This window comes from Ctenopharyngodon idella, chromosome 17 (genome assembly GCF_019924925.1).
Source record: "Ctenopharyngodon idella isolate HZGC_01 chromosome 17, HZGC01, whole genome shotgun sequence".
Lineage (NCBI taxonomy): Eukaryota > Metazoa > Chordata > Actinopteri > Cypriniformes > Xenocyprididae > Ctenopharyngodon > Ctenopharyngodon idella.
The window spans coordinates 3,422,341-3,447,837 of NC_067236.1; the positions used below are offsets into that span (position 1 = coordinate 3,422,341).

At 35.4% G+C, this 25,497-nt stretch overlaps 3 protein-coding genes across 4 annotated transcripts; all 3 read right to left on the reverse strand.

Annotated features, from left to right (window-relative positions):
• Window positions 1-1,668: 1,668 nt before the first annotated feature.
• sptssa (serine palmitoyltransferase, small subunit A) lies at window positions 1,669-3,492 on the reverse strand. The gene is made up of 2 exons (XM_051867671.1): window positions 3,267-3,492; window positions 1,669-2,374 (listed from the first exon to the last, which is right to left on the reverse strand). Exons 1-2 carry the CDS (start codon window positions 3,490-3,492, stop codon window positions 2,271-2,273), a joined length of 330 nt encoding a protein of 109 aa, XP_051723631.1. The 3' UTR covers window positions 1,669-2,270.
• Window positions 1,669-7,892, reverse strand: eapp (e2f-associated phosphoprotein). Of its 2 annotated transcripts, none has more exons than XM_051867670.1 (7): window positions 7,708-7,892; window positions 7,237-7,421; window positions 7,047-7,154; window positions 4,639-4,753; window positions 4,439-4,564; window positions 3,189-4,331; window positions 1,669-2,400 (listed from the first exon to the last, which is right to left on the reverse strand). In XM_051867670.1, the coding sequence occupies exons 1-6, from the start codon at window positions 7,776-7,778 to the stop codon at window positions 4,013-4,015; spliced, it is 924 nt and encodes a 307-aa protein (XP_051723630.1). In that variant the 5' UTR covers window positions 7,779-7,892; the 3' UTR covers window positions 1,669-2,400; window positions 3,189-4,012. The 2 variants fall into 2 exon arrangements, with proteins under 2 accessions (XP_051723630.1, XP_051723629.1); XM_051867669.1 differs by having other exon boundaries at window positions 7,047-7,160.
• A 325-nt stretch (window positions 7,893-8,217) lies between these two features.
• Window positions 8,218-19,354, reverse strand: snx6 (sorting nexin 6). Its single transcript, XM_051867668.1, has 14 exons — window positions 19,163-19,354; window positions 18,977-19,027; window positions 17,135-17,239; window positions 16,885-16,995; window positions 15,545-15,666; window positions 15,330-15,453; window positions 14,862-14,957; window positions 13,789-13,894; window positions 12,876-12,951; window positions 12,739-12,778; window positions 11,240-11,326; window positions 10,770-10,929; window positions 9,147-9,232; window positions 8,218-9,061 (listed from the first exon to the last, which is right to left on the reverse strand). Exons 1-14 carry the CDS (start codon window positions 19,349-19,351, stop codon window positions 9,008-9,010), a joined length of 1,407 nt encoding a protein of 468 aa, XP_051723628.1. The 5' UTR covers window positions 19,352-19,354; the 3' UTR covers window positions 8,218-9,007.
• Window positions 19,355-25,497: the final 6,143 nt, after the last annotated feature.

Here is a 25,497-nt window from a genome sequence, read left to right on the forward strand (position 1 = left end):
CAATTGGCCTTGTAATGCTTAAAAATACACCGATCAGGCATAACATTATGACCACCTTCCTAATATTGTGTTGGTCCCCCTTTTGCTGCCAAAACAGCCCTGACCTGTTGAGGTATGGTCTCCACTAGACCCCTGAAGGTGTGCTGTGGTATCTGGCACCAAGATGTTAGCAACAGATCCTTTAAGTCCTGGAAGTTGCCAGGTGGAGCCTCCATGGATCGGACTTGTTTGTTCAGCACATCCCACAGATGCTCGATTGGATTGAGATCTGGGGAATTTGGAGGCCAAGTCAACACCTCAAACTCGTCGTTGTGCTCCTCAAACCATTCCGGAACCATTTTTGCTTTGTGGCAGGGCGCATTATCCTGCTGAAAGAGGCCACCAGGGAATACTGAAAGGGTGTACATGGTCTGCAACAGTGCTTAGGTAGGTGGTACGTGTCAAAGCAACATCCACATGGATGGCAGGACCCAAGGTTTCCCAGCAGAACATTGCTCAAAGCATCACACTGCCTCTGCCGGCTTTCCTTCTTCCCATAGTGCATCCTGGTGCCATGTGTTCCTCAGGTAAACGAAACATACATGGCAAAACATGTACCCGGCCATCCATGTGATGTAAAAGAAAACGTGATTCATCAGATCAGGCCACCTTCTTCCATTACTCCGTGGTCCAGTTCTGATGCTCACTTGCCCACTGTTGCCGCTTTCGGCAGTGGACAGGGGTCAGCATGGGCACCCTGACTGGTCACCTTTCTATCAGAACCAGCATTAACTTTTTGAGCAATTTAAGCTACAGCAGCTCGTCTGTTGGATCGGACCACACAGGCCAGCCTTCGCTCCCCACGTGCATCAATGAGCCTTGGCCGCCCATGACCCTGTTGCTGGTTCACCACTGCTCCTTCCTTGGACCACTTTTGATAGATACTGACCACTGCAGACCAGGAACACCCCACAAGAGCTGCAGTTTTGGAGATGCTCTGACCCAGTCGTCTAACCATCACAATTTGGCCCTTGTCAAAATCTCTCAAATCATTACGCTTACCCATTTTTCCGGCTTCTAACACAACTCTGAGGACAAAATGTTCACTTGCTGCCTAATATATTCCACCCACTAACAGGTGCCGTGATGAAGAGATAATCAGTGTTATTCACTGCACCTGTCAGTGGTCATAATGTTATGCCTGATCGGTGTATACTGTTTCTCGAATAACTTTCATTGCTTTAACACTTAGTAAAAGCAAAAAAATATTTACTAAATATTTTAGTTTGGGAAAGTATTTAAAGCACAACTGGAACATTTTGATATGGGTTAAATCTTTATTACAAAACTATGATGATCATCTGATGAGTCAGAAATGGTTAAAATAAATAATGTTCAATTCAATCTTTTAATACAATTTGTATTTCATAACTAGTGTTGTATTTCATAACTAATGACCTCACAGGTATGATAATATGGTAGCTGTGAGCGACAGCATTAGCATGTTATGTTCATCTACTGATCAAATATATACAAATTTACAGTCAAAGGCATCAAAACTTTGGATATAACAGAAAAAAATAAACATCCGAATTAGAAAAAAGTTTTAAAATGAAAAATAAATTTAAAATTCCGCACAAAGTAAAACACTTTTTCTCACTCTGAAACATGCTGAATAAGTGTCCCAAGTCAATTAAAGAAAGGATTTATTTAAGCGTTTCCCCCTCTCCGGTTTATAACCTGAGCGACCAGTTGTAAAGTGTCAACAATGACATCATACATCAGTGTAGGTAATGATTTAATCGCATGACTCGCAAGGGTCTGATAAAAATAGATTTCCGTTGGTGACAGTATCAATAATTAATCAGTCCTCGATGGCAAACCAAAACATTTAAGTTCAGCCAAAATAAATCTCTATGAAACTTTACAAACATGTATACAATTAAATATACACATTTATATAAAAAATAGTTATCTGAATAAACCATTGCCATGAAACAGAACTAAAGCTTTAAAAAAAAAAAGTCAATATACATATAAAAGGGTACATTTATAGACAGGGCAGTGTGTGCTTTTGCAGTTGCAGACTGTGCTCTTATATGAGGCTACACGGCCACACACACATAATTACACACGCCTTTATCACACTCCTCAATGTTGGTCTCCAACACACACAAGTCCTTGTTTGAAGTAATCACAGACATCACATCGTGGTGAACAGTTCTAGAGCAGTTCGTTTTCCGGCCACCAGGGGGAGGTGGCGAGCATCCTGATGATTACTGGAGATTACGTCATTGGACCACTTCAAAATAGTGTAATATCGCCATTATGTGTTGGGGCATGAACACATAACCAGTGTATACGGCCATAGCTGCCACTGTGATCAGGAGAGAATCTGGTATTCTTATTAAGGAAACTATTCTGCAGAAGGAAAACATGACTGACGTTACATTTGTTAATATATGTTTGGCATTTAGCACCCAAATCAACTTACAGTACACAAACTAGAGGTTATTTGCTTTAAAATGGAGCAATGACATTACAAACAATTACAAAATGTTACCTGCTTTTATATATATGACCCATTGGGCTTTTTAAATACACAGGCACAATTTATATTAGTCTACATAATACATTTAAATATAAACTTGATGAGAAACAAGCTCAGTTAAGTGTGTCCAAGCTTTTGACTAGTACTTATTGTAAGAAATATCAGTAATGTGCAAACATAGCATTAAAACAGCGCTCTAACTAAAAGTGTCAGCTGACATTCCTCACACGACCACATGAAAACATTTCTCATTACAGAAAAGGTGTAGCAAATGAAACTGGTTACATTAAAATGTAAGCTCACGTGTTCCAGAATTGAGACCTTAAAATCAGGTCATGTTATGTCAGTAATTTAAAAGTGAAACGTCACACCCACAAGAAGTACGTTTACAACTTCCTCTATTCTAGAAGGTTAGTCTGCTGATCGTAAATTTATATCATCTGCTTATGCAACACATGATTCCTCTTGAAAATTATATTTGAGTAAATGTATGAAAAGTCAGATGAATTTAATTGTAGTCAATATTATTCGCTAATGAATATACATCAAATACTTTTATAATATATTAAAATCATCTCTTTACTTCAACGAATTAGTTAATCGTACGACACAAGTAAGTTACACGACACACTTGAATAGTAAGGAAACAACCTGATACCTTGCGTAGAGGTAAGAACTCTCCTCAAATTTTGTCCATTACACATATAAAACTCTATATTTTATGGAAAAAGGATACTGAAGATAGTTCTCTCCCAAGGCTCCAACATATACAGAGCTGTTACGAGCAAATATTGGTAATAAAACCACGATAATTGTTTCCAGGCATCTCCTAACGCCATGTTCTCACTCGGCTCGTATTGGTCCCACCGCTCCCTTCCGGTCCAGATCGTAACAAAATTAAAGTCGTGTGCTGGAAAAAAAATGTTTACAGAGTAACAAAATAAAAGTCTCCATACACACATAAAAGAGAGCGAGTTAACACGCACCCGTGAAAAGGTAAACCTTTTTTTATATATATATAAGATGCCGTCATATTTTTAGGAATTTAATTTTCCATATAATCAAGATAAAAACATTTATTTGAATGCTTACCTAAATGCTTCTTCAGCCATGTAAAAAGATTAAAAACATGTTCAAGTCATATATTTAACTTCTGTTTAATTTGAACCAATTTCATGCCCTCTACTGTGTATAAAAATACAACTTAATAAAAGGGTGCAATAGAACAACTTTTATGGAAATATGAAATGTAGTTTACATGAAGTGTTTACAATTTACAACATATAAATCAAATAAAAACCCTATAAATAAAATCACGTCTAACCACATTTACCCGCAAAAAAATGATATCTTTCTCTATAATCGCTTTACAGTAAAGTTGCCTGGTGATGCACTACATCAAACCAAACAAAATCTGTGGTTTGGGATATCCAGTCCAGTAAATGTGGCCTTATGTCTCACACGGGACGAAAGTAAATGTCCTTAGCAGTAACTTGCTAGCGTGTTGAAGAAATGGTACACCTCATCTTTATCATACACAGCCACTTCAGTGGAGCATTCTGTGCACTTGACCGGGTGATAAATCTCTTCTTCATTCATTCCTGCCAAACGTGCATCAGTCAGACCAGCATCTGACTCCATTTCAGCCTCTGCTGATGTGGATGTGGACTCCTGACGGGCTTTCTTTCTGTGCCGCTTCTCCTTTCTCTTATTGGTGGTTTTATAGCGCAGCACTTCCTCTTTGTTGACAGTGCAGTTCATCACAAACATTGCTCTGTACTGTGTCCGGTATTTCTCATGCCTGCGGGTTAAAAAATCTTTTATTGATTCTTCTGTGATAGTTGTGAAATAATATAAAATAATCTTCACAGATGCTCACAGTGCAATATGAAATGAAAGTGGCCGTACCTCTGACAGTCCAGGCACAGGGTGGTCATACAGGCGGGACAGTTGAGGACGGCATCACTGCTTGGAAGAGCCTGGGCTTTGTTTTTTCTGTTTGCTGACGGGGGCAATCGTCTCTGATGTCTGTATCTGTATCAAAAATGTAAATAAGCACTGAACATCCCAAACATTTGCCATAACAATTTTTAGCGAGTAAAACTCACGATTTTCTTTTTGCATCCACCCAAGCCTGGTCCCGATCATCCTCATCTGGGTCGTATAACAGCTCATCATTTGTGAGTATAGAGCGCTGCTTCCTCCTCAGACCCTGAGAGCTGCCTATTACAGGGGACCATATTTTTTTTTTTTACCTTTATTAAACCTCTTTAAACAACAAACAGGCATTATCATTGTTAAACACAAACACAATAAATCCAAGCAGTCTAAATTGAATGAGAGAAAATATATTATATATATATATATATATATATATATATATACACATATATATACACACACACACACACACACACACACACACACTATATTGCCAAAAGTATTGGGACACCCCTCCAAATTATTGAATTCAGGCGTTCCAATCACTTCCTTGGCCACAGGTGTATAAAATCAAGCACCTAGGCATACAGACTGCTTCTACAAACATTTGTGAAAGAATGGGTCGCTCTCAGGAGCTCACTGAATTCAAGCGTGGTACCGTGATAGGTTGCCACCTGTTCAATAAGTCCATTCGTGAAATTTCCTCACCACTAAATATTCCACGGTCAACTGTTAGTGGTATCATAAAGTGGAAGCAATTGGGAACAACAGCAACTTAGCCACAAAGTGGTAGGCCACGTAAAATCACAGAGCAGGGTCAGTGCATGCTGAGGCACACAGTGCGCAGAAGTCGCCAACTTTCTGCAGAGTCAATAGCTACTGACCTCCAAACTTCATGTGGCCTTCAGATTAGTTCAAGAACAGTGTGTAGAGAGCTTCATGGAATGGGTTTCCAAGGCCGAGCAGCTGCATCCAAGCCTTACATCACCAAGTGTAATGCAAAGCATCGGATGCTGTGGTGTAAAGTGGACCATCATACCACTGGACTCTAGAGAAGTGTTCTCTGGAGTGATGAATCACCCTTCTCTGTCTGGCAATCCGATGGACGAGTCTGGGTTTGGCGGTTACCAGGAGAACGGTACTTGCCTGACTGCATTGTGCCAAGTGTAAACTTTGGTGGAGGGGGGATTATGGTGTGGGGTTGTTTTTCAGGGGTTGGGCTTGGCCCCTTAGTTCCAGTGAAAGGAACTCTTAATGCTTCAGCATACCAAGACATTTTGGACAATTTCATGCTTCCAACTTTGTGGGAACAGTTTGGGGATGGCCCCTTCCTTTTCCAACATGACTGTGCACCAGTGCACAAAGCAAGGTCCATAAAGACATGGATAAGCGAGTTTGGTGTGGAGGAACTTGACTGGCCTGCACAGAGTCCTGACTTCAACCCCACAGAACACCTTTGGGATGAATTAAAGTGGAGCCTGTGAGCCAGGCCTTCTCGTCCAACATCAGTGCCTGACCTCACAAATACGCTTCTAGAAGAATGGTCACAAATTCCCATAAACACACTCCTAAACCTTGTAAAAAGCCTTTCCAGAAGAGTTGAGGCTGTTATACCTGTAAAGCGTGGGCCAACTCCATATTAAACCATACAGATTAAGAATGGGATGTCATTAAAGTTCATGTGCACATAAAGGCAGGCATCCCAAAACTTTTGGCAATATAGTGTGTGTATATGTGTGTATATGTATATATATATGAATACTTAGGACCATGTGATATTTCAGTTTTTCTTTTTTAATAAATCTGCAAAAATGTCAACAATTCTGTTTTTCTGTCAATATGGGGTGCTGTGTGTACATTAATGAGGAAAAAAAAATGAACTTAAATGATTTTAGCAAATGGCTGCAATATAACAAAGAGTGAAAAATTTAAGGGGGTCTTAATACTTTCCATACCCACTGTATGTGTGTATATATATAAGCATAAATTAAACCTAAGGGGATTAATCAATATGTACTGCAAGTTACATTACTTTTAAACAGTGGTGGGCAGTAACTAGTAACTAATAGTGTAACTAATTACTAGTAAAATTTCAGTAATAATATTAGTTACCATCCATAAAACAGCTCATTACTTAGTTACTTTATTTGAAATCCAACAATTCCTAGATTTTAAGGCATTCCTCTTTTTCAACTGCTTTAAGGACTGAAATAAAACTTTCACAAAACTTGGAGCAACCTTAATAAATCTACATTTGTTTAAATAAAAATGACCTATAATCAAAATATTACAATTACACATGCATAAATATTTGGGTGAACTAACACTTTAATTGTTTTTAAGTGAACGTCGTTCATTTAGGTAACAAAGGACATTAAAAAAAAATTTCTAGTAACTTTGATAGTGTCCATTTTTGAAAACCTCTAGAATAAAACATTTATTTTAAGAGGAAAATATTCTTTTGTAATTAGTGATCTGAAAACTTAATGATTAAGTAATGTAAACAATGGTTATTCTTGTTGTATAATAGGTGAATAATAATAAAACATTTTTTTTTTCCTTTTTTAATAATTACCAGCTTTGTCATCTTCATCAGAGTCGGAGTCAAAGTAAATGCTGTCATACTCCTGAATCGGTGGTTTGTTTGCTGTGGAAGCGCTGTCACTGGTCCCAGATGTTTGACCTACAACTTAAATAAAATTTGAATTAATTTACTGTTGTAATTGTTATATTTAAATTACAAAATGCATGCTTGTTTGTGAAACCTTGCGTTGAAGATGCTGCCCAGCTGCACTCCAGGCTCTTCATGGTGCTGCTGAGCTCTGCCTCCATCTCCTTCTCAAACTCATCTCCACTGGAGGACTCGCTCTCCCCTGTCAGATACTCTCTGATCAGCTTCTTCTTCTGATCCGGGGTCCCGTTGAGGAGAATATCCAGCTCATCCTCAGAACTGAGAAAAACAAGCAGAAACCACTGAATTACTGATCGGTCTCTCAATCTGATCTCTATTAAAAGCACTTAATAGAGTGGTGTTCATGTTTACACAATATCCGACTGAAAGGAGGTAGCCATTCGACCAAATAACCACATATACTAATACCAATGTACTTTACTAACATATAATTATTATATATATATATATATATAATTTCAGTTGATGATTTTCACATGTTTGTTTACATGTGTGTACATAAGAGTTAAATACAGATATTTAAATGAATGTTTCTGTTATGTACCTGCTTGCGGCTCCTTCCTCGTCACTTGGCTCTTCAATCTCATATGAATCATAATCATCTTTTCGGTTCATTTTCCCTATTTCGACTAAAACACCACGAAAATAAAACGTGAATTTGCTTTACTAACACTTCCAACACGGGAAAGCAAGTTATAGACTATTTCCGGGTCACGCTTTTTACCTTCAAAATAAAGCTGTCAAAATAAAAGCCTTTAAAAAAGCTACAAATATTTCTGTTAATTTTCTAAACATATCAGATTACCGTTATTAGGGCAATAAGTTGCTGTAAATGTATTTTCATTTAGTAATTTTCACATTTAATAAGTAGTTATAGGCTATTTAAAGTTCTCCCACACATAAGGATTTGTAGGTGGCAACTTGATTGTATTAAAGAAAGACCATTGTATATGATCACAAAATCTGGCTAGTAAGTGAAAACTGCCTTTATTTTTTTTCCACCGTTAATTCAGACCATCAGTTTTTCTCAGTTCACATTAAAAAAAATTCTCACTTAAAGTAAACAGCATCATTTATTGTTATTTTTTTTCCATGGTCATTTTATCATTGTTATCATCAGAGTTTATGTCAGCATTCCTCCATCTGAATAAATGGAAGCTTTGGTCACATATTGTGAATAAGAAAACAACATTCATATACAGTGCACTTAAAAAAAAAATTCTGGAGAAAAAAAAATGCATCCATGTATGATTTTTTTTAACAATATCATATTAATCTACGTTTTAAGGCAAACATACTGAAGCATTATTTGTTATGAATGGAATAAACTGCTCTGCAGAAAATTAGTCTGATTACGATGATCCATAGCTATACAATGAAAACTTACACATGTACAAGGCTTTGAGTGACCATACACTTTAATTGTAATAACAATCAGCTCAACTTGAACAAGATATCTGAGCAGCATCCACACACAGATCACCAAAACTAACTTTAAAGATTACAACAGGAAAAACAAAAACAAGCGAAACGAAACAGAAAAACAAACTGGACAAAAATTACAGAAACGAGAGTGATGTAGCGAAAAACAATTAACAATTAAAAGTTAAAAATGCGTGATTAAATGAAGTCATATATCTTGTGCTGTGTGGATCAGTTGATCTTCCACAGTGGACTGCCTCACTTTTAGGGGGGGTTGTGGAGGGAGTATGGTGTCTCTGGTAGTGGTAAGTACAGACGTCTCTTTAGACAAACTGACCCCAGGTATGTTCTCTCCTCCATCTTCCGAATGAAGACGAGACCAAAGCAGGGAAAGCCCTATACAGAGAACCTGGTTCAAGGACCTAAGTGTCCCCTTTCAGGACCCCCAAACAGCTCTGCAGCAATTGTAGATTCCCCTGGAGAGAGATCAGGGCATATCATCAATAAATAATCCATGAATCTGAAATCATTGAAAAGTCACAGTATAAAGTAAAAGGAAACCTTTGCATGTTTGAGTTCCAGCTCGGCCAGTTCCACCAAGTTCTTTCTGAATGCTGCTACTCGTCGTGTCTTGAAATCTATCAATTCTAAATGGAAAAACAAGCATAGGGCAACAAGCATTAATATTCAGTAAGCAAATAGCTGTTTAGCAGATGCTTTTATCCAAAGTAACTTCCAGTAATCTTAATAGGAAACAAAAAAACAATCTCCTTGGAGCAATCTTAGGTTAATAGCAGTTTGTAGCAATACATACATGCATTTTATATATTATATATATAATATATATATATATATATATATATATTATATATATATATATATATATATAAAATCACATTCATCAGCCTCCACTTTTGAGTGCAACATCCACAATTCAAAATTCAATCAACAACTGACGCATACAACCAAGTCTCCGCCCTACATTTTTTCTTTCTTAATAATAATCTGTTTCACTCAGATGAATGCCACAGTACCAAAGAAAAGATCTGTTGTTACTTTAAGTTTATCACAACTTTAAAGCTTCTCTTTTGTTGACAACAGCCACTTTATAAGCACTCTGAGACTGTGAAAACACTGGATCATGAGCTGCACGCTTCACGCTGAAATATGCTTTGCACATACAGGGGTTGGACAATGAAACTAAAACACTGGCCAATATAGTGTTGGAGGTTTCGACGCAAGAGGAAGCTGTCTGAAAGGGATGTCCAGGTACTAACCTGGATTGAATCCAAAAAAAAACAAAAAACAAAACAAAAAAAAAACCACATAAAAAACATAAAACCACAGCTGCCAAACTCACTGCAGAAATACATGTGTGGTTCTCTAATGAGTCCACCTTCACTATCCCACATCTGTAGGAGTTACAGTGTGGAAAAACACAAAAGAGGCTTAATACCCGGACTGTTGCTGCCCAGAGTGAAGCACAGGTGTGAATCAGTGATATTTTGAGCTGCAATATCATGGCATTCCCTACTGCACTTGATGGACGTGTTACTGCTAAGGACTACCAAACCATTCTGGAGGACCATGTGCACCTAATGGTTCAAACATTGTACCCTGAAGGGGGTGCCATGTATCAGCATGATAATGCACCAATTCACACAGCAAGACTTGTGACAGAATGGTTTGATGAACATGAAAGAGTTCATCTCCCATGGCCTGCACAGTCACCAGATCTAAATATTTTTGAGCCACTTTGGGGTATTTTGGAAGAGCAAGACAGAAAAAGTTTTCCTCCACCAGCATCACATAGTGACCTGACCACTGTTCTGAAAGAGGAATGGCTCAAAATCCCTCTGGCCACTGTGCAGGACTTGCATCTCTCATTCCCAAGATGAACTGATGCTGTATTGACCACAAAAGGAGGCCCTACACCGTATTAATAAATTATTGAACTGACACAATCAGAACAAGTGATCTTTAAAATGTGCAGATCTGTGAAGCCGGGATTTGGACCAATGAGATTCAACTAGTGTGAAATCTAAAACCAAGCAATTGCCTGTGTGGGTTTACAAGGAAGATTTACAAGGAAGAGATGATTTTATTATGCTGCAGCTGGTTAGGAAATGGTGTAAAACCATCAAGTAGTTTTGTGCTGAAGTCACTGTTTGAATGATAAAGTACCTTGTTTTGCAGATTCAGAGATTTTCTCAAACTTCTGACAACACACTTGCTGTGTGGTTTCTGCTTGGAGGACGTCCTTGTTCTTAGCTCTGGCTTTGTCCAGAGCTTTATTAGCATTCTCATAATCAACTAATGCTCTTCCTCGTCTGTACAGGAGGTCCTGTTGAGGAGATAATGCTGTTTACAACTTAAGAATCTCATAATCTAAAAGCATTTTTAAATGGTTTCAGCAAGCAATAACTAGGAATAGTAGAAGATCAAACCTGGGCAACAAACAATCAATTCTGTATAAAACTGAATTTTATGGTCCAAGAGGTCACTGTTTTGCCTAAAATTAATAGTCAGAATCACTGTTATAGCTCAATTACATTGTATCCCAGGGCTTAGCTAGATTAACAAATCACTCACTAATGTAAGATCGACCTCTAATGAGCAGCTGTCAGTTCAACATGCTGACCACACGTCTCTACCTTAGCGGCTTGCGACTCTCTGAGGTAGTACTTCAACAAGTCGGCAAGTTTCAAATCCTCATCGGCCGCTACGCGCGCTTCAATTTTCTGCACAGGAAAGAGTTTGAAAAAAAGTGAGATGTAGAAGTGTGTGACTTTACAGTCCCTAAAATTGCTGAGGTTAGAAACACACCAAATTAACTTTTCTTTACCTCAGACAGAAAGACACTCAAAAAATATATTTAAGAAGTAAAATAAAGACAATTTTTTTTGCAATCTGCAGTGCTTATATATTCCATTATCGATTTTATTGTGAACAATTAAAGTACCCCTATTATGCTTTTCAAATATTTCCTTTAAAGTGGTCAGTGTCTAATATAGCTGTTTGTGAATGTAAAAAGTCTGCGAAATTTTAAAGATCAAAGTGCACGACAAATGAAGTTATTGTCTCCTAAAAGAAAGAATCGATTCTAAACCGTTGAAACGAGTCGTCAGCAATCCCAGTCTCTCTTCCTGGTAAATACCTGTAACAATGTAACAAATTTGCATAATGCCAGCGTAGGGTCTTCATTGGCTGCCCGCAAATGTCTACTTTGACCTGCCCCTAAAACACTAGTTGTAGCTGAGGACTGGAAGAGTTTGATTCGTGTTATCTACATATCAAGAAGACGCTGTTTTCAGTGTTGCGAATCCAGTTTGCATGCATTTCAAAAGGATGAGGACTCGCACTAGAATTGATACAAAAAAAAAATTACGCCATCATTACTGTGTGTATGCAAGTGCTAAGGAAGCTTCTGGAGCTGAAATTCAGATATGGTAATGGGAGTTTCATTTCCGAAACGCACTGTAAGCGGTAGACCAATCAGAGCAGAGTAGGCTCGCAGTAAGGAGGGGTTTAGAGGTTGAATCTTCAAACTAACCATTTTCAGACTCTATGAGAAATGTATATTAGGAGAAAATGAAAGTGTTTTTTGACCTTTAATGCATGTAAATCAGTTTTAGAAGACCTCCAAAACAAAATTAGGAACCTTTAAAAAAGCATAATAGGGGCTTTTTTCTTTTGTAAGAACTCAATATTAGTGTCCTAGTAATAACGCAGAATCTTACATTTTTTGGTGACACTTTAAAATAAGGTCTCATTTATTAACATTAGTTACGTACAGTGTCGTTATTGTTAACTAAAACTGAAACAATGAAAAATCATTTTCTGTTGTAGCTGAAGTAAAGTAACATAAAATATAAATATTAAATGAAAAATGTAAACTTAAAAAAACAATTATAAATGTTCATTGCTCATTGATCAATATATTATTATGTTGTGAGGTGTTAATAATATTTCTTATTCATTTTATGTCAATTTTTCTTTGTTTTAAATGTTTTATGATTAAAAAAAAAAAAAAAAAAAAAATTATATATATATATATGTTTCCAGGTTTAAAGAAGGGGCGTAAACTATGGCGCCACTGTACATTAAAAATGCATCTATATTAAAATTATGTTATAAAACTGGAAATGCTTACCCGTGTTTTCTCAAAAAGTTCTGATACTTTCAGGAAAAATCTGTTTAGAAGGGACCAAAACAAAAAGCATGTCAAAAAAGAGGCCTATAACATTTAATTGTGGTTTGTGGATCTACATGGGGTAATCGACGTCGTACTTGCACAGATCTGTGGAGTCTTGGGTTCCTAAGGTGTACAGCGTGGAGGCGATTCTGTTGATATCATCCGCCGCACCTGAAACACATGTCCTGTTAGATCTCTAGATGAGGAAATGCTGTTAGTGTTTCACACATTCATTGACTCAGTGGTGCAGCACTTAACACTGTTTCGCAGCATTCTGCTTTTCCAGATCATGTTTCAGTGTTGTGCCAACAAGACTCACGGCACACAAGGAAATCCAAAACATTTGGCTCAGAATTGGAAAGACACATGACGCAAGAAAATGATGTGAATGACAAAAACAAATTTCATAATAAATTTGTATTAATATAAAGTGATGCATTCAAATCTCTAAAACAAAAGCATTGTTTAAACATTAATCAGATCATTTGACAGAACTTATGCTCAGGGAGAATTACTTGTCAGGTGACTCAACTGGCCTTTTAACACTAACATTTGCTGGCTTCCTGACAAATGACACGTTTTCCCACTAAGCAGTACTAAGTACCGCCTTAAATTTCTTGTTAATGCTACATAACAGAGAAAACCAACCTTTTCAGTGTCCATATCTGCAGGCAAATTAATGTTGGACACAAACAGAACTAAACATTTTAAAATAAGGAAACGTCCTAATCCACACATGATGAAACATGCATTAATAGTTCATAGATTTGACATTGAATGTCAGGTTTCTGGTTTTGACAGTTTAAAAAATTATTATCAAATAAACCTTAAGAGACACAATGCACTAAAACAGATTTTTGAGCATACATCTGAAATGCTACTGGCAAAAGTATTGGTTGGCATTTATCTCTATAACACACACTTCCTGTGACTGGAGAACTTTGACCTTGCCGTATCCTTGACACTACACAGTGCATCTATAAATTTGTGATGAAAAGAGAGACTAACTTTTGTGAGACCTGATCATTCGATCAGATTTGGCAGACGCGTCTTTGACACGGTTGTGGTACTCTAATAGGAATGTCTTCTCGTGTTCAAAGAAATCATCAACGTCCTGTGATAAAATAGAAATAAATATACAATTTAATAAAATGCAAAAAACAAATAAATAATTTAAACAAGTTTCATGAGATTCTTCTTCTGGCAGTCTTACTTAAAACATACAATACCGTTTAAATGCAAGTACGTAAGATTATTTTTAACAGAGATGAATACTTTTATTCAGAAAGGATGCATTAAACTGATCAAAAGTGACAGTAAAGGTATTTATATTTTTACAAAAGATTTCTATTTCAAATAAATGCTGTTCTTTTGAACTTTGTTCATCAAAGAATACTGAAAAAATGCATAACTGTTTCTACAAAGCAAAAACAGTTTTTAAAGCTCAAAATATGAAATGTTTCTTGAGCAGCAAATCAGCATATTAGGATTACTTCTGAAGGATCATGTGACACTGAAGACTGGAGTAATGATGCTAAAATATTAATGTTTGCCATCACAAGAAAAAATTACATTTTAAAATACCCAAAAATAGAAAATAGGATCTTTTTAAAACAATGTTTACTACAAACATCTGAAGGCTACATGCTGTTTACATGTATTATTTACTTATAATTATTATCTTTTTAAATAATAAACGTAGGCAAGTTTTATTTGAATAGTTACATAAAATAGTTCTAACAGTTTTTGCTATGGTACCGACATTGGTACTAAGAACAGTGAAATTTTACTGGTTTTGTTACCAACTACTGGTATTTTTGATATTGTGACAACACTATTTTTTACTATATTTTTCAAGAAGGTTTTGGCCATCATGCATTCCACTACTAGTGAAGCATTCACCAGAGAGTCATAAACCATCATTCAACCCACAGTTGAACACAAAGAAGCATGAGCCTAAGTAAATAATTTCTCAGAAAGGTGGTTGTCGTAGTGGCCTCCCTCTCCTCCCCCTAATTTCTAAAGCAGAGTCACATAAAACAATCACATGACATGAGAAGAAAGCCAATGAATGAACTGACCTTCACTCCTGCCACAAGAACCCCATCTGCAGACTTCACCACGTTCTTGAAGAAATCCTCCAGCCTTTCCTTCTTGTTTTTCCCTCGTACACTCAGCTGTAATTTCAAGTGGCAAATCCAAGGACAAATGAACAATTAAATTTTTTTGCCTACTGAGAATGAAACTTGCATTTCTATAAAGTTTTTGTTTTGCTTACAAAACTGCTTTGCACAACTTCAACTGAAGCTGATTTGCACTTGTGCATGTTATAAATAATATAATCTTTTGGTTTGTATGCATCAAGTTTCAAATGAAAAGAGAAAAATAAATGACATTAAGTAACATTTAATCGTTTTAATTAATAATTAATAATAATAAAAATAGTAATAGTTTAAAAAAATATATTAATTGCAGTAACTTTTTTAAAAAAATTCTAAACATTTTAGAACAATAATGTCAGAGTTAAAAAAAAAAACCGTCACACTTACGTCTTGATTGTACTCTAAGAAAACATGAAAGTTCAAGTCTTTGCGTAGAACGGGATGGGCAGCGACACGGCACAGAAAGACCTCATGCATTGCCACGGTCTTCTTGAAGATGGCCAGATATTCACTGCAACAAATTTTCATATTATTATTATTATTAATGAAGTCGTGCAACTAACAACACGGTAACAATCGGATACGAAGACAAATCAACTCACGCCTCCAGTTCTTGTTTCATCTTAGTGAACTCCTCCTTGGTCATAGATCCTTCACCTTCACCCAGCTTCTGAAGTTTCTCCCGTGATGCATCGAAATCCGGTCTTGGAGGAGCAGGCGGAATCTACAGGGAAAGTCCTTCCGTTAGCCATTCAAGTGGCATTATGATTCCCAAAATCGCCGTTGGTAATAAAACTCTGGGATTCGTAATATCATCAGTCACTGAATGAAAAATGCAACTGCTCATACTGCTGTGCCTAATGCAAAATGCTATAAATAATTCAGGCCAGCTTTGATGATATTGTAAATGGCAGTCGGTGCAGTATCCCAGAAGAAACTACATTAAATCAGATAGAAATGACAGACCTATTTGTACTTAAAATAATGCAGAAAATAAGCCAATGAAAATACATAATAGGACGGCAGGTCCTGTCCATTTCTAATGACTGGATTTGTCACTGAATAACATACACTACCATTCAAAAGTCTGAGGCTGATAAGATTTTTTTAAAGCATAATCTCGTATTCTCACCAAGGCAGCATTTACAGTTTTTCCACAGTATATTACAGTTAATGTTTTCTATTTTAATATGTTTTAATATGTAAATAGTTACTGTGTTGCAAAGCTGAATTTTCAGTATCATTACTAGTCTTCAGTGTCACATGATCCTTCAGAGATCATTCTAATGCTGATTTGCTTCTCAAGAAACGTTTCTTATCAATGTTGATAATAGTTGTGCTACTGTGTGGAAGCCGTGAAATCACTGTTTTTTTTTTAAAACTGATAAAAAGTTCAAAAGAACAGTTTTTCATTTAAATAAAAAATCTTTTGTAGTATTATAATTGATCAATTTAATGTGTCCTTGCTGAATAAAAGAATTAATTTCTTTTTAAAAAAAAAAAAATCTTAAGGGCCAGAAACTTTTGAATGGTACACATAATACGACCTGGAAAATTAGTGAAGCACATCACACATCCCCCTAAATATCTTACTCTTTCACCTTGACAATAGTTGCAACCAATATATTCACAAAGGAAACTAGCAAAGATCATATCCCTTTTTTCTTGCACCTGAACTACAACAAAATAACATCGGTCATGCGACACCAGATCTTTTTACCTATAAAAGGACAAGCAATGATTTCAGGCTTGGCAAGAGGGGATGGAACGTTTGCTCTCAAACACAAATAATGAAGTAGTGTTTAAAAGCGAGTATGAACCAGACAGTTCAAACAAGCGTTCAGTGGAAAGCAAATGAAAGAATTACATTCCTGTGACTGTGATCTCTTACATCACTAATCAAGCATGTATTACAATATGCAAAACACTCAACGGTACTTACAATATAACCTGCGTATTCTTCGTTTTCCACGAACGAGTCGTGGAGCCAGATAAATTCTTCATGCTGTCTGACCACAGAAAATTCATTCTGCTTGAAATTAGGTAGAGTGCTCTGAAAAAAAATAAATAAATAATCATTTAATGAATGAATGCAGTAAACGACATGCGCATAAGGTCAAGCAGATTTTGAAGGCAAGGCTGAAATCACAAACACACAATCCTGGGAGATTTTATACATTGATGTTGAGTACCTTGGTGTGGACGGTGAACTTGACCTTATCTCTCTCACTCAGAGCGTCTGAGATGTCCACCTGTAGTGTGGCGTCAGTTTGAAGATCCACATTCACTGCCCTGGGCTATTAAAATTATTCAACAATAAATACAGTGCAGTTATTATAATATAAAAAGAGGTTCATATTAATCATTGAGGATCACAGGAGATGGAATCTACTACGATCATACTTTATCCGTTTTTGAATATTACACAAAAACCTTTGTAATCTCATAACAAAACATTTACAATACATATTGTTGCATTTAGGTAGAATAATGACATGTCAAGCAGTGACAGCAGTGCCATGCTCAATCTAAAACAATTTAAAACAACATTTTTCCTCAAGAAACCTAGAATATTTGAACTTTCAAAAATTAATTTGCCAGAGTTAGCAACGATGAAAAACTTCAAAGAAACTGTGACCAGTTACATCATCTAAAATATTAGGGCTGCACAACGATTAATGTTTACGTAATATATGTGTGTTCTGTGTATAATAATTATGTATATATAAATACACACACATGTATAAATTTAAGAAATATATGCATATATAAATATATATTTATATATTTTTTATATTACATATAAATATTTTATATATAAATATAACATTTTTCTTAAATATATACATGTATGAGTGTGTATTTATATATACATAATTATTATACACAGAACACACACATATTACGTAAATACAGACTTTTATTTTGCAAACGATTAATCGCGATTAATCATTGTGCAGCCCTATAAAATATATTCTTTCACTTATACAAATACATATATTTAATATCCATCTTCATCAACTACTATAATTGTTAAACCTTAAACAAAATAGCATTGCGCTGAAATTTTAGGAAGTTATTACTTTGACAGTAAAACTATAATATTATATTTTATATTTAATTGGATCTCTGCAGTAACAATATCTGTAATAAATACATTATTTTTGCAAAAACGATGGTTACTATGGTAAATGTTTATGAATTTACACGCTATTTTAATTCAAATTATTAAGCAACCCTCAGGTTTTCTACACAACCATATTCCCCACAAAACTGACAATATACCATGGTTTTCATGACAGGTACCATGATAGTACCAGGGTGTTTACAGAAATACCTTTAGTACTACGCACAGTAGCATGGTATATATATCTAAGTACCATGGTACTGCTACAGTACAGTATTTTTTTTTTTTTGTAAGGAATATCTAAATAAAAGAATCATCCAAACCATTACAATTAAGAGTTACATTGCAGAATAACATTGTAACACTTGATGTTACATTATAGAGCAACATTGTTCAATTTAACGTTACATTATTAAGTAACAACGTTTCAATTTTATACACATAAGAACGTCACGTTATTTGAATAAAGTAATCGTTTTTACAAAGTAATATTCACCAGAGAATTTGCACAAAAGCAAACGTATAAACAATAACGTTACCTGCAGCTCGATGTCAGAGACTAACTGCTGTTTAACAGACACACTGACCGCTTATTCTTTAACTTCAACAGGCTTACTTAACCAGCTAGATTAGTTTATGGTTAATGGCATGATGTGGTTTGTGGCTTCTTGTCCTAGTTTCTGGCATTGCCATCCGACTAGAGATTCATTGTGCATACATGGGTTTGTGTGTGTGTGAGGTTTGTCAGGAGGAAGTGAACGGACGGACTCAAATAGGACACACACACATACTGGGCCACAGTGACACCAGCAGTAATACACACGTCCTTTACACGACTACAAACACACACAACAAACAGCAGGAGAACAGAGAGAGGATAGAAATCAGAAAAGAAAAAAAAACTTACTCCTCTGTCCTCTTCCGAGAGGAAATCGGGACCATCGTCCAGCCCTTCTTGCTGTGGAGAGACACAGAAATATCAGAACGGACGATCGGAATACAAAGACGACCGATGCTTGTTATTACTCGATGCATCGGAGAATTGTAGGTGTAAATGATGAAGGTGGAGGGAGTAAGAGAGAAAAGCACCCACCATCATGGCTGCTGCGGGTGGAGTATGAATGTGGCGGAGTGTGTGTGACGTCAGTGAGGCAGGAGATCTGAGAGGTGGAGCCTTCAAGTGTTCAAGTACAAACAAACTGCTCAAGGTTTTGACTTTTAGCTTTTCTTTCTTGGTTTCTTTTGTATGTACTCTACTACTTGTTCTCATTTTACACGACATTATTGTTGTTGTTGTTGTTGTTGTTATTATTTCTTTTTTCTAATAATAATAATAAATTAATTATAATAATATATTATAGGTTTGGCTTTACTCTTAATTTTCTTATCTTATTAAATATGTTTATTTGTATCTATATATACATATAGGCCAAATATATTCCTTGTAAATCACTTTGTAAACACTGTTTTCATTATATGAATAAATAACGTTAATAATAATAATGATAATATTATTCTCATTGACTGCAATTTGTATAATAATTATTATAATATATTATATATACTTATTTAATGTTTTTATCTTATTATTCATACATAAATTATTATTATTATTATTATTATTATTATTATTTAAGTGCATAAGAAGAATGTTATAAGGGTCAATGACGTGACAGGTCATTTTTTTGTCCAAAGGCCTTAATAATAATAAAAAACAAAGATATGACATCCAAATTAGGTAAGGTAGTACAACAAGATCTGTTTTATTGAATCTAGAAGGTTTTAATTATATTTTGCTATATCTAAAGATATTTTAAAGATTTTGAAGTGTCAAAAGGTCATTCAGTTTAACCGTCCAAAGGCCAATACAGCCATTTCATTTGTGATTAAATATCTTAAAATGTAATAAATGTATATTTTTTTTATTATGGCATGATTTTGTAACATCATATATAAACATAGTGCAAAATGGTATTAAAGTTATGTTTAGAAGCCGTTGCTTTGTTATGAGAAATAATTTCCAAAAAAATGAATTTCATTTATGTCATTTGGAGTAACCAATATTAAGGGATCATTTTGGATCACGTCATGCGATCAATATGGACCACATGGTCGTGAAGCAAAGTAACTAACTCTCTCTTTTTAACTATTTGAATAATTCATGTTTTCACTTGCTCATACGCATGTCCCGAAGGTCATTCGGTACAACCGCTATAAAACATGGAAAATGTTGTAATATTTTAAAAACTTGTACTAAATATAAAATGTTTGACTTTCCTTTTGCTAGCCAGCTAAATATCAGCCTGTTTGAAAATATCGTCATTCGGTATAACCAAAAGTGTCATTCTGTAAAACCCAAATTTTGGTTAAACGGAATTACTTTTTTGGTGACAATTCTCACAGTAAACACTTTTAAAAATCTTATTCGACAATGACCCATAAACACATTACAGTTAAACGAGTGAAATATTCACTCAAAATCTGCACAGAATAGGGGTCACTGCAATAATTCTCACTGATTTATTTCACGATTGTGTGTTGATGTGATTATTCACCACAAGGGGGCGACAAACTCACTTTAACCATGGTGAAAACAACTGCTTATCTTCACCTGCTGGTGGAGTGTGATGCTGTGATTGTCTCCGTTATTGCCTTACTACCCCAATAATAGATCATTGCCAGTCATTACCATCATAAAACAGTAAATAATGATTTCTGTACACTAAATACTTGTCATTATAAGGTTAAAGAGCATATTTACATGTATAAAATCAGATAACCTCATAATAATTGTGGTGCATTAAAGTCATTTAATTAATTGCATGGGAACAAATTTGTAATGTATGCTTATTTATTTAATTGTGTCTGAACCATGTACAAAATAGTTTTTATTTTTAACCTGTTTTGCTGCTGCATAGGCCTACTGTACACTGGTGCTGCATAATATTTATGTGAAAGCTGCATGTACGAGTGTTAAGTTAACAATATATATGCTAGTATAAAGTGTAGGGTGAATTCAGGTTTGTTTGGGACACTTTTTTCAAGTCATCTCAATGACAAAAAGTGTCCCAATCACCCTGAACTGACCCTATATATTTCTCTTTTTTATTAATACTCAAGCTCAGAATGAAATCAAAACATAGGCTATTGAGAAATGTATACAGGCTTCAACATCACAGTGAGCATTCATAATAACATATTGAGTAACTTTGTCCTGAAGTGAAATCTTGTGACCCGCAACATGCAATAACATTGATATGCCCTCAACAGGTCATGTTGCACTGCAATAGACATAACAAATGTATTGCAAAACAACTGATCAAACTGTTCAGTTAACTAAAATGCCCATAAAGTGTTTATCGATGAATTTCAGCTACTGTTAGAGTAAATCATGACACAGTAACAATCCAAAATCTCCTCAGAAACACTGCAAACCTGAAGGTCAATGTCTTTTTCTCTTTATTCTGAGAAACCGCATTCTAAGTAACTCAAGATCGCACCTCCTCTCTTCTCAAATTCCTCCATCCTTTAAACTCGCAGACATTCTGTTTAAAGCAGAAGGAACAGCCAATCCAGTTGACAGTATTCATTAAATATTTTTAACATGTTGCACATTCTCACATGCTTTACAGCAGCAAGCTATCAATACTCAGTGTGCGGTGCACACACCCTTTCAGAGCACAGAATCTGCTGGAGAGCAAGGAGAGGTCATTTGTTTATTTTCAGCTCACTTGTCCAGACACAGAGATTCAGGGCTTACATGAAAGGCACTTTGTTTTCGTGCAGTGGTGGATATAAAAGCTCTGACATATAAGTTGGCTACGTGAGCCCAAAGTAGATACAACTCTTAAGATGGCAGTTAAACTTGTGATTTTCTTGCTGTCTGCATGGTGTGTTAGTTGAGGATAAAGATCTGCACATGCATCCTTGTCAAATTTTTTTTTAATTATAATTTTAGTGAATTTTGAGTACCTTTTCTGGTGAACATGATTTCCTGGATCAAACATCTTTGTTGATCCTAGAACAACATTCCAGTCAACTGATCAGATTTATGAATTATGTCAAGTTTAGGCTTACAACAAGGGTTAGGTGCTTCTACATCAGTGTTATTCACTCATCATTTCCGTCTGATTTTAGGGATAACTTATGGGTAGGGTTAGGTTTAGGACTAAATTTTCATTTAAAGTTTGAAATTTCGTTAAAAAATGTAAAGTTTGTAGATCATTTTGTTTCCTTTCTGTTTCCATTATTTCTTAGCTTGTTTTCATTTGTTGCTATGGTTACTCATTGTTTCATTGAGTTTATCCACCTGCTCCTTGTTTAGCTCTGTAGTTAATCTGTATATTTATAGCCCTCAGTTTGAGTCTTTCTTTGTCCGCTCACGTTTACTTCTAGTTGGTTTTATTTTCCTGCGTTCCGGTATTCTCCTGTGCTCTGTGGTTTAACATATTTGAGTAAATGTAATTAAATACTGTAAGTCTCTTTTCAGTTAGTAGTAGTTTTACTGAGTATCAACGATATTAGCAACTTTTACTCTCGCTTGACTACATTTTTGAATAAGTGTATGTACTCTTTACTCCAATACAGTTGTGATGAGTAATCTGATTACCAGTGTTGGGAAAAGTTACTTTTAAAAGTAATGCATTACAATATTGCGTTACTCCCTAAAAAAGTAACTAATTACGTTACTTAGTTGCTTTTTATGAAAAATTACTTTCGCATTACTTTTTCTCACCTGCTCTGGGCTTGCTTGTTTGTTTTTTAATAACAACAAAAAAAGTTCTATTTTTGGCAAATGTAAAGGTCCCAGCTGTACTGCCATTCTGGATTAAAGAAGAATAGGATACAGGAGAAGGAAGTTCAACACTCTTATAGTATAATTAAATTAGATCATTGAAGGTCAGCAGCAAAGACATTGGTTAATAAAGTGAGATTAAATACATAAAGTATATTTGTGTAATTTAATAGTTAATTATTACAAGTTTGTGTAAAATTCTGAGATTGCATTTCATTCTTTTTTATTGAGGAATTTGAGGAATACTGAATGTTTTCGTGCAAGTGAGATCAGTAAATGCATGCTCACATTTGGTCTAGAACTACAATAACCATCATGTTCACACAGCGCACACAACACCTCTGCACTTTATTTCTCTCAACATGGGGACAGGAGAGCTGTAAGTCAATAAATGTGAAAAAGTAACTTGCGTTACTTATTTGAAAAAGTAACTTAGATATTTTGTTGTAAATTGAAAAAGTAATGTGATACTTTACTAGTTATTTGAAAAAGTAATCTGATTACATAACTCAAGTTACTTGTAATGTGTTACCCCCAACACTGCTGATTACTCATTGCATATAACTTTTTCTGCAGCAGTTTATTTCCGCTACAAACAATGATAGGCTATAGCCGTCTACAAGGGGATTGAAGGTGCTATATCTTGTGCGTTTTGCCCTTACTCACCCAAACTTGTCAACAAGGCTATATTACATGAATGCGAGTGCATTAGCAGGTAGTTACTGAATCGCAGGTGTTTCATACATGAGATGAGGAATAACTGCGGTGATGAGGCTGAAACCAGCACATCCAGTGCAAGTAGCCTTTGATTATTTCATTTTACTTAACATTATTTTATTTTGATTTTAGAAAATAAACAGGTGATTGCTCTCCTCACAAATCATCTGTTTCTTATTTTCACTAGCATGTCTCTTAGGTGTTGAGGCCTACATTCAATATGAGTAAAATACTGTTAAAATCAGATACTCTAAATCCTGGTTTCACAAACAGGGTTTAGATTAAGTCAGGATTAGACCTATAGCTCAATTAGGACATTTAAGTAGCTTTTATAGAAAAAACATTACTGGTTTGCAACTTGACACAAAACAATTGCACTGACATAAGATATGTCGGTAAAAGTTAAAACAGCTCAAACATGCGTTTTAGTCTGCAACTAATCCTTGTCTGTGAAACCGGGGGCAAGACTTTTACTCAAGCCGTATTGGAATTGGTGACTTGTAATGGAGTTACAATAAGATATTGTATATCATACTTTTACTTAAAAATGGTTTTCTGGTACTCTTTACACCTCAGGCTGTACTCCTGCGTGTTTTTTTGTTTTGTTTTTTGTTTATTGTTAGTGACTGCTGCGTCTAGATCCCACCTCAACTATTCTTACTTGCTGCAACCAACTGTGACAACATCACCATTCAAAAGTTTGGGGTCAGTAAAGTATTTATTTGTGTTTGCTTTTAATGTAATACTTTTGTTCAGCAATGATGCATTAAATTCATCAAAAGTGACAGTAAATTCATTTATAATATTACAAAAGATTATATTTCAAATAAACATTCTATTCATTAACCTGAACTGGAATAAAATGTATCCTTGTTTCTACAAAAAAATATTAAGCTGGTTTCAACATTGATAATAAAAAGAAATGTTTCTTGAGCAGCAAAACAGCATATTATAATGATTTCTGATGGATCATGTGACACTGAAGACTGGAGTAATGATGCTGAAAATTCAGCTTTACCATCACAGGAATAAATTACATATAAAACAGTTATTTTAAATTGTAATCTCTCACAATATTACTGTTTTTACTGTATTTGGTCAAATAAATGCAGCCTTGGTGAGCATAAGAGACTTCTTTCATTTTTTCAGTTTATTCATTAAACCATTTTCTGATACAGATCAATATATCAGCCAGGCCAGTTAACTGTCTGGTATTTGGCCATTTTGAGACTGTTGCATTGATAACCTGTGCATCAGTTCCAAAATAATAATAAACATAAACACTATAAAAAATAATTATATAAATATTTTGTAAAATAAGTGTTTATTTTGTGTACACCTCATTTGCTATCACTGACCTGTACTATGAATATATTGGCTTTATATCAGCCATCAGTTTTCCTTCTCTCTAGATATTGTCATTTGCCATTGGAAAACCTGTATCAGTTGAACTCTATGCAAACAGATCAGTCATGTCCAGGTTTGTACCCCCACAATATGTGCCTACATGAGAACTACAGAGAACTAGTTTCATAACCACCACTAGAAAGTTCCCAGAGGAGACAACAGTGTGGACATGTGTTCATAACTGAACTATAATCAACAGCACAGATGAAGGCCAGTACTTTCCTTCTCTGAAAGCTTTTATACGATGGGGTTTTCATGGATTAGATTTGTAACAGTCTAACATTGTGTTTTTTTTTTTTTTGTTTTTTCAATTGTGTGATATTTGAGAGTGGTTTTTCACTGAAACTGAGAGCTCCCTTTCATTCGTGCAACTTCATTCAAGAGTGAGAAACACTCTTTATGACAAAAGAGTGAGGAACTCTTTATAACTGTTTATAATACATTTTATAACCGCTGCCCAGCCTGTCCGCCAATGTCCCTTTTGTAGCTCTTTGAAAGCATGTTCAGTT

Coding starts and splice junctions, on each gene's coding strand:
- sptssa (XM_051867671.1), bottom strand. CDS start 3,492: ATGTGTGTATGGAGACTTTTATTTTGTTACTCTGTAAACATTTTTTTT. Junction 2,375..3,266: donor TTGGGAGAGAACTATCTTCA/GTATCCTTTTTC, acceptor TAAGAATACCAG/ATTCTCTCCTGATCACAGTG.
- eapp (XM_051867669.1), bottom strand. CDS start 7,778: ATGAACCGAAAAGATGATTATGATTCATATGAGATTGAAGAGCCAAGT. Junction 7,161..7,236: donor GGCAGCATCTTCAACGCAAG/GTTTCACAAACA, acceptor ATTTTATTTAAG/TTGTAGGTCAAACATCTGGG. Junction 4,565..4,638: donor GTGGATGCAAAAAGAAAATC/GTGAGTTTTACT, acceptor TTTTTGATACAG/ATACAGACATCAGAGACGAT.
- snx6 (XM_051867668.1), bottom strand. CDS start 19,351: ATGTCGTGTAAAATGAGAACAAGTAGTAGAGTACATACAAAAGAAACC. Junction 19,028..19,162: donor CACCCGCAGCAGCCATGATG/GTGGGTGCTTTT, acceptor GTCTCTCCACAG/CAAGAAGGGCTGGACGATGG. Junction 17,240..18,976: donor TCTCGGAAGAGGACAGAGGA/GTAAGTTTTTTT, acceptor TAATTTTAATAG/CCCAGGGCAGTGAATGTGGA.